This window comes from Natator depressus, chromosome 3 (genome assembly GCF_965152275.1).
Source record: "Natator depressus isolate rNatDep1 chromosome 3, rNatDep2.hap1, whole genome shotgun sequence".
NCBI lineage: Eukaryota > Metazoa > Chordata > Testudines > Cheloniidae > Natator > Natator depressus.
Genome location: NC_134236.1, coordinates 84,854,462 through 84,864,098, shown reverse-complemented (window position 1 = coordinate 84,864,098; position 9,637 = coordinate 84,854,462). Strand labels below are relative to the sequence as shown.

The 9,637-nt window shown below is 40.5% G+C and overlaps 1 protein-coding gene across 4 annotated transcripts in view; it reads right to left on the bottom strand.

The window, feature by feature from the left end:
• Positions 1-267: 267 nt before the first annotated feature.
• Positions 268-9,637, bottom strand: part of FIG4 (FIG4 phosphoinositide 5-phosphatase) — a 169,676-nt gene continuing 160,306 nt past the window's right edge. For all 4 annotated transcript variants that reach the window (XM_074948227.1, XM_074948228.1, XM_074948226.1 and 1 more), the window contains one exon: positions 268-7,109. In XM_074948227.1, the coding sequence (XP_074804328.1) occupies positions 6,932-7,109 (178 nt within the window). In that variant the 3' untranslated portion in view covers positions 268-6,931. The remainder of the gene's footprint in view (positions 7,110-9,637) is intronic.

The window sequence follows — 9,637 nt, the reverse complement described above, 5'->3', positions numbered from 1 at the left end:
CCTGGTTTTATTTGCTCTCCTAACTCTCTCGTGCATTTTGCACTCTGTAGCATTTTACGGATATCAATTCTAAGTGAATAACATGAATGTGACCTGCAGCATTTGTGCTTTAAAGGTCTGTAACTGTAGCTGCAATAGCATTGTGCGTATTTCAGGAACTAGATGGAGACTTCAATTTATGTAAATTAAATAAGTAAGTAACAGGGTGGTACCCACCTCTCGTGAACACCCCCTGGCAACGTGTATGTGTGCCTACAGTCTTTTCCCCATTCATGGTGTCCCCTGTCAGCTGTTGCGCTTGTCAGGTGAGTCTTCGGTGACTCGGCCCTCTGGCCTGAGTCACACTCTGTCCATGTGCAAAACAAACCAACCTCTTCCAGGGTACAAAGTCCAAAATATCCCCAATGTCCTGCAGCCCTCCCTGGGCTCAGTCTTCTAAAACAGTCCAACAGGGCCCATCACATGGTTCCGTTTGGCCTGGCTAGGTTGCAAGGTTCCTACTCTGGAATTGAGCAGCACCTCGATGGCTTTTTCCCTTGGGACTCCTTACATCTACTTGGACCCTCAGTGACCCCAACTCTCCTGCTGAGCCACCCCTCTTGGACTTGGTTTGCTGACCACAACTACTCACCGAGTCAGTCCCAGTGTGGCCCCCTTCCCTGGGGTTTCACAGTTCTAATTCCCTTCCTTAGGGCATAGCCACTTCCACCAGTGGCTGGTGCAGGGAAACCGGTCCTTCCCACTGCTCTGGGTTGCAACCCAGGTACCCTATAAGTACAGCTGTCTTGTGCTGTTTCCCTTCCAGTTCTCCAGGGACCATCTTAATTGAGTCCAAGAAGGCAGCCATAAACTCTATCCTTGCTCACCCAATCCCTGCCAGTAACTACCTGCTTAGTCCCAGCAGCCAGCCAGGAGCTAGTCTCGGGTTCCTCTGGTCCCTGCCAGCAACTGATCTGTGCAGCCCTTTCAGTCCCTACAAATCTCGGTCCCCCAGTCCCTGCCAGCAGACTGAACTCACTCCGGCCCTGCAGCTCCTTTTATACAAGCCTGCTGGGCTCTGATTGGCTGCTCTCTGCAGCCTATTTTCTGATTGGCTGTGTCCCACACCGCCTCTCTAGGCAGCTTGGAGGACCCTCTCCACTGCCCTTTTCTGGGGCATGGTGTGGCAGGGCTCCAGCAGGAGGCCTTAGGGCTTAGTCCACCCTGTCACATTAAGGCAGACTAGAAATATGAATTAGTTTTAAAATATGCTCAGAGCACAGGCATCAGTAAAGAAATTCAAGCAGGAAGTCTGGCTTATTCATGTAGTTCGGGACATACAGCTCAATATCTGAATGCATGAAGAAGGCAGTCTTTTAAAGTTGTCATAAAGCAAGCTTAGTAGTTAAAATTATGTATGGTTACTTTAACAATGACATAAGCTTTAGATCAAGTTTAAATTGTGTTCAATTAAAAACAGAATTTATCATGAAAAAAATCTGCCTCTCGTCTAAATACCAAACTGTATTATTGAGTCAGACTGTCACAATGATAGCTTCCTGTTTATTATTTTTAAAATGCAATACAAATATCAAATACTATCTTTTTCTCTGTCAGTAGTAGTGTTTAGAATATCTTTCATATTTGTTTAACAGATGTTCTTTTTCCACTATGTTAAGCTCATCTTCATTCTCCAGAGAATGAAAGTTTGAAATTGACAAATATTTTTAGTATTAATAGTCATCCCTGCAAACTGTGTTTTTGTAGTGTCCCTGAGACTGTCAAAGAGGAGGCAGAATAACTAATATCTCTGTGAATAGTTAATCCAGGCTGTATTCTCATTCTTTGCATGATCATTAGCATGAACTTTAAAGGAAGAAAATAATTTGAGACATATTTAGCAGGTATACTTTTCCATTCTATCCAGGGAAATAACATATATTAACAACTGAATTGAAGTAAAAGGAAAAAATGATTTTTATTTGGATTAATATACAGTAAAAGCTGTTATCCAGCATATTGCGGGAATGGGGGGTAGGGGGTGCCAGTAAGTCAAAAATTCTGGTTAACGAAGAGGGAGGGAGTTGGGTGTGGGCTCTCGGGGGGAGTTTGGGTGCAGGAGGGGGCTCAGGACATCAGGGTGGGGCATGGGAGGGTTTTCATGGTGCAGGATCCAGGCAGCGCTCACCTCATGCAGCTCCCGGCAAGCAGCAACATGTCGTTGCTGCACCTAAGCGGAGGTACTGCATGCTGCCTCTGCCCGCAAGCACTGCCCCTGCAACTCCCATTGGCCGCAGTTCTGGCCAATGGGACCTGCAGAACCAGGGCTGGGGCCCCCCATGGCTGTTCCTCCATCTAGGAGCAGCAGGGACATGTCACCACTTCTAGGGAGCCACACGAAGCCAGATAAGGGAGCCTGCCAGCCCCGCGCCAACCAGACTTTTAATGGCCCCGTCAGTGATGCTGCCTGGTGACACCAGGGTCCCTTTTTGACCAGGCATTCCGGTCAAAAAACAGACATCTAGCAACCCTATTGAAGATCAGAAATGCTAGTTCCAGTTGGTAAAGTGCCGGATAACACAGCTTTTACTGTACTTGGCATTAGCTAAGTTGAAATGTCAGGTTCTAATAAATCAATAAATTAGTGATGGTATGTGCTGTGAGGTTTGAATACTGTAATAAAGTGATATAATTATAACACCTTTACATTTTCCTAGTGCCTTTCATGCAGACAGAGCCCAAAGCTCTTTACAGACTATAGTTTAGAATGAAATTTTAAAATATTAATTTCCTCCAGTAACGGTATTGCAAGCTTATAGGATAAAATCGATTGTTATACAAAGTGAATTGACTTGACACCAACATATGAAAGGTCACACTCCACAATGTACTAAATTCTTTGAAAGAACAGGTTCAGTTTGGGAGTTCCTTTCTCTGAAAAAGATATGGATACTTTTATGTTTCTATGGAGAGAAACCCAATTAGAAGAAAAGAATACAGTAAATATGAGCAGCCACACTCTTTGGTCCAAGTCAACTACTATAGCACAAAGGGAATGGGAAAGACCCAACATGTCCTCAGATGAGCAGTGTCCAGGAGGTATAGAGCCAGTACAGCCAGGTCCAATGCCAGCCTCTCTGTACCACCTGGAGTATGGGGCAAATCATAGTGGGAGGGGGCCAGAGAAGCCCTTGAAAACATTGGAGCTGGGGCCAATGTACATTGGTCCAAGAATGGAATCATAACCATGTCTCTGATGGCTATGCCCCCTCATCCTCAGATTGAGAACAGCTCTTGATACAGGAAAGAATCTGAACCCATCTATCCAGGTTGCACAATTTGGTATGTTACCTCAATGCATTCTCCAAACACATGCGGAGTGATTTAATGTCTTTTGGAAGAAGGATGACACTTTTCTCAGGTGAAATGACTTTACAACTTTATCTGTCCATAAAGATAAATACTACAAGATGATCGTTAACAGTTAAGTGAAAAAAACACCACTTTAATCCACAGAGAGGGACAGCTGGTAGAACACACTCCCACTCCTGTCCACACTCCACCTATTTCTCCTGCAAAAATATATGATGTATATAATAATGATTTCTTACATGGCAAAGTTCTGGCACATCTGAGGATTTGGACCTAATCTAAGGTACTACAGTAACAGGTGTTTTAGAAATGCTTACAGATTTAGCTGCTTAGCAGCGTCCTCCACCCAGCTACACTTACTATGTGTACATCAAGTATACCTCCTTGTTCAGCTGAACAGATTCCTTATGCTGGTTAGGCAGCAGCAGCATTCTTGACAGAGTTAGAGGGAAGTTTGTTCTTGTCTTAGCCACTACTCAGCTGGAAGTTTCTTTTAACATACGCTGTAGCTAGCGTGCAAGTAGCAGTCTGAACTTATCCCAATAATCTGCAGTAGATAGGTTGTATGCAGATAGATTATTATTTGACAATAGAGGTCCACTGACCTCTTTAGATGGAGATACCATGGTGATGAGTACGACTTACATACTCAGACTTGCACAGACAGCTAGTATTTGCTTGTCTTTTATATCCATTCCAAATCAAGAGAGAAACAAGAAGAGTATAAACACAGTAAAAGATGTAAGAGGACACAACAGCAGTACAAAATTACCATGCCACAAAACATGTAATGGGACATTAACAAGGGGATTTCCAATGTACAAACAGGAAAAACACACACCCTGCAACCCTCTTCCTGCAAAACAGTTCTATACTGGATAGTTAAAGTTTGAGTGTGCTCTTTTCTTTTCTGAAACCTACATGTTGCAAAGATTGCTGCTGCTGAACAAGGAAGTGGAACAGTTTGTTTAGCTCTACTGCCTAATTTGTGGATAAATGGCAGAAACTATATGTGGGAAAATTCAAATAGAATTTAACAGCAATTAAATAAAGATGTATTGTATCTGTTACCAGCTGGCTTCTCCCAAGTGCCCCCTTGTGGCCTATGGGCACGCTATAGGCAGCTTATCTTAGTTTTCTCTCATGGACTGTTGAAATAAACTTCACTTCAGGCTTTTTCAAGGTAAAAAAATAAGTCTTCTTGGGGACTGGGTTTGTTAATATAAAATAAACTGAAATTAAACCTCAAAAAACCCCAAGGTCCACTCATAAGTCCACACAACCCAAGTTCTCTCTCCCTTCTTCCAGTCCTTCGCAGCCTCCCTCCTGCTTGGTCAGGGTCTCTCTCAGGCCGCCCTGCCTGGGACAACTCTCCTAGTCTCAGGGTCTTCCCTACAGGAGCCTTTTCATATTCTCTGCAGACTCTGCCATAATTTTCTGAGCTTCCCCCTTAACAGGAGCCACCTGCCGCTTTCTATGGGAAATCACCTGATCCTATCCAGGTGTGCCTCATTCTATAATCAGGGTTGGCTAGTCCCAGCCTCCCCCACAGGGGCAAACCACTCTGTTACAGTACCTTATTAAACAAAATATTCGTCTATTTAACAAAATTAATGCATTACAAAACAGCAAATTTCCTGTGCAGAAAGACGTAAATTGCAGCTGTAATTATCTATTTTCACTGTATTAACAGACGTTACTCATTAAAAATGGAAATGCGATCTTAATCAATTAAAATCTGAATACATGTATACAGAATAGAGAGGCATAACCTTAGATGGTATATGTATTCTTTGAAGTCTATTTACTCTTGCACCTTGCAACACAAAACACGAGAATGGAAATCCTGGCACCACTGAAGTCAACAACAAAGCTTGCATTGTCTACAGCGAGACCAGGATTTCATCCTAGTTGTTTTCACAGTGGGTATTTGATTGCTTGTAAAATATTGTTTATGTTGGACAAAAGAGTGCAAAGCACTCTTAGCAGATGTATTTTCTAGAGATAATTCAAACTGACAGTTGCAGTCTAAGTGTTATCTTATCAGAGTTAAAATTTCATTCTTGTCTCTGCTAAACACAAACTCATGCTCTCAATACATGAAGGGCCCAACTGGTAAAATAATTATTGTTGGAATTTTCAAGAGCTTGTAAACGGCTGTTTGGGGGCTCTGTATGGGGCTACTTCTGGTGACTATGGCACATGTCTACTGAGTGTCAAGGTGGGAGCCAGTTAACAGTAGACAATCAAAACAAATTGTATCTGATAGCAATAGTGAGTTATGGGAAATCCTAATCACTCCCACCCTTATAAGCTCATTTGCTAAAGCACCAGATACAATGGTTTTGCCTACATATATTCCTGACACCTGCTATTCCCTGAGCTAATGGGACCTCAATTTCATATAATTTGCATGATGTAGACAATGAGAGAACACTGTTGTACCCCAGTCCTATCCCCTCCCATAACCCATTGGTTGCATAGGCTCAAGAGGCAGGAGGTAGTGTGCAACAGTGTACATCCCATTTATGGTTAGCTAGCACAGACATACACAATTACTTTAATAAATCAATTTTACTGACTTACAAGAGCAGTTCCTTACTCTGTAAACATTAGAATATGCTTTGCAGTATGCAGCCACATATCTGGCGCTCCAGTCTGCTGGCAGCAGCTAGTTATTGTGGTTGTGGCCACGCTTGCCTGGGATGAGAAGAAGTGTCAGTATTCAGTTTCTCAAAGTTATTAATTTGCTGACTTTTTACCAGTCCAGAGATGGAAAAATTCTTGGTATATCCAGTTGACCATGAGATCTCTCAGTACATCAGGCAGAGCCCATCTTGACTGAAGCTGCTATTTTATGGTCTGAAACTGGTCTCTCTAAGTAGAGTGCGCATTCATTTCTCAACGTTGTTTACTAAGTCACAATAATTATAATGTCACTATCCTTCAAAGGAATCTGACAGAAATCCACACTGATTAGATCATTACAACACCTTTGTCTGGTCTCTACAGCTTCCACTATTGCTATCTGCAATAGAACTACACTGGAGGTGGATTATGGCTACGAAGTTTGTTACTTTAGATTTAACTTTTGAGTTTCATACATGGGCCAAACTGACACCTTTTCCATCTTTGCTACAAACACAAACATTTTGCTAAACAAACAATTTCAACAAATGACAGAACTTTCGACTGCAAACAGCTTGTCTGTCAAAAGCTAAATGTGGTAATTAAGTTCTTTTCTTGAAACTACTGTACTACCGTATGTAACAATTAATGCTAAGTTTAAATACTTGATGTTTACTTTCTTATCTCAAATTACTATATATTTAATTGCAGCTGCATTTAGTTTTTCTGATTTTAGACATATTGTTATTTTACCAAAGATAATACATCTTCAGTCACATTTTTATTTTTGCAAAGCACACAATATCTCAAAAATGAAATCATTCAGAAAGATACAGGTTGATAAATAATTGCCATGGTTTTACCACCACAGAACAGCCGAATTTCGACTTCCGTTCTCAATTGATTTGTACCATCGCTCCAGCAATGCTAAACAGTTGAATCCAGTCCGTTTTCACATATATCGGTTTCTAATGTACTCTCTGTACATGAGGATGTCTTCTTTTACCAGTGGCTGCATGATGCCTCTGCCAGCCTGGATGTGAGCATGGAAGATATCAATTGATTTCTTATCTACTTTAGGAGGCTGGACTTCATAAACGTTGTCTTGGGAAAAAGAGGAGATGTGTATTCTGTAAAAGTCAAAACCAAAGAGTCCTTTAGCATTAGGTCTAAAATCAGCAACATTACACATCCATCAATTGCAGTTTAGCACCTCAATTAATTTTGTTTACAATACATATTAAGTGAACAAACTCTGAAAGAGAATGCACTGTAAATCATTTTCATACTGTATCTAAAACTCCAGTAACTAAAACTAACAACCAACCTTAGTTATTATGAGAAGAACTATTACTCACAGATAATATACTGCATGCTCATTTTCAGCAGCAACATTTAAATATTAAATACCGTAATATTAAAACAAAATCCTACTGTTGATCAGTAAAGAGAAGCAAGTTAAACTGTATGCTGTCAAAAGGTGAGATTTTGGGTTTGGATGTAGTAACGGATTAAACAGTGGTTAATATGTTGCTATCAAAAGGTACAGTACAAGCACAACCTACACATTAACTGTTTTGTGTGAACACAACTTGATTTACTAGAAGCCACAATTTAAGATCAACTTTAAGGAAAAATTGTCTGATGGAACTATAGGGCATGTCGACACTTCGAGCTGAATTCCTAGCTCAAAGAGACATACCCAGGCTAGCTGTAATCAAGCTAGAAGGCATGCTGAAAATAGAATGTAGCCACAGTGGTGCAAGTGGCAGGACAGGCTAGCCACCCAGAGTATGTGGCTGTGGTCTCTGATAAGCATGTATTCAGGACAGCTAGCCCCTCCTGCAGCTCTCGTTGCCATGGGTAAACTCTATTTTTAGCTCACTAGTGCGTTTAGAGCTAGTGTAGGTATGTCTCCCCTCAAGCTGGGAATCACACCCCTGAAGTGTATACATACCTTATGAGTTGTCTAGAACATTTGAAAAAATCCTCCTGTAACTGCTAATCAGGAATAAGAAAATATTTCCCAGTGATCAGAAATCTGGCACACAAGTTTCAAGGGGATTGTGCCAATTCTCTAAATCATCAGCTTCATATGTTCTGGCTCACGCCTTCTGGATGCCTGTTAAAAACTGATGGCTGAAATATCAGCTTTATAAAGAACTTTAAAAATAAACTGAGGACCATTATTCATTGGAACACATACTAAATAGGCTTCTGTCAGTTTAGCGGCTGCAGATAAGTTTATATTATTATTTTTAATATATTTATTGTTTATATTGTGGTAGCACCAAGAGGCTGAAAAATAGATCTCAATGCCATCGTGCTAGCTGTTGTACAAACATAGATAGATATTATCCTTACCCTGCATAGGCTTATAGTTTATTAAAGCATAGCAACATCTTGCTGTCAAAGCTAATTGTTCAGTATACATTTTCTTTTAGCAGGAAGCAAATCTGGTACCACCCAGTTTAACAGAGCAACAAAATTTCAATTTTATTACTAGGTGAAAGCCTGTGCTGTCATATGGGTGTAATTCATAAGAAGTGTAAAAAAGCCAAAAATTCTGACAACTAAAAAACTGGACGGTAACAGATCACAAGTCCCAGTGATGATTGAACCTAGTTATATTCTAAACAAGAGTTCTCAACCATGCCAGTACTGTTTTTCCATTGCTTCACACTGATTCAGCAGAAATTCTAGGTTTCAGAGTGACACACAAACAGAGTGACAATCCTGGAATCTTATACAGACACAGTAGTGAAGCATGAGCTTGAAAAGGACCAAGCTATGGTTCTCTGATTCACAGATCAGCTCTATACTTTCTCTACATTGTTTAGAGTAGCACATAAACTGCTTTAAATTATGGCCGTTGGCAATAGCCCCCAATGGATTGTGACACTGCTGTGCACAGCAGTGCAGCTGGTCTCAATCTGTGAGCCAGTATAGGGTCAGACCCTTGGCCTTGCTGCCTCTGGGGTTGCCTGTGCCTCCATGAGTGCAGGGATCCAACCACTGTCTAGTTAGTGAATCAATACAATACACATGGCTCAAAAATGTATAATTCTACATTCGGCTGCTCATGAAAGAATACGTTGCATTAAAAATAATGCTATTCAGACCAGAGTTCTCAGACTTCTTAAATTAATCTGAAAACCTATTTTGTTCAGTTACCTTAAAACATTAAGGGAACTGTTAACCTTTTATAAGTCCTTAAACAAAGATAAGTATTTTGGGGATCTGATTTTATTTTCTTGAAAAAAAATCAGCTCTAATTTCAGACAGATTCACTTATCTCCAAAATAATTTTTTCTGATTTAGCTTCAAGGTTTTACAGAACTAGCTCATTTTCAAAAGCACTTATTTACTATTCAAATACAGTCTAATGCTATGATAGCTCTTAATAGCATTAACAAATTCTGTTTTTTCAACCCTTGTTGCAGACATACAATGCAGAAGACAAAAACCACAACTATTAAAAAATTCAGTGCAATTAATACTCTATATTGAATGTGCCAGTTATTTAAGCACAAAGCTTTTCTGCACCCTTCTATGGGTGATCTTAAGTGTAATCATAGTTCTATTGTCAGTATAAGCATGGCCTCATTTCTGAGACAGTTCCCAAAACATGATCTCTATTAAAACTATCTGACACTTT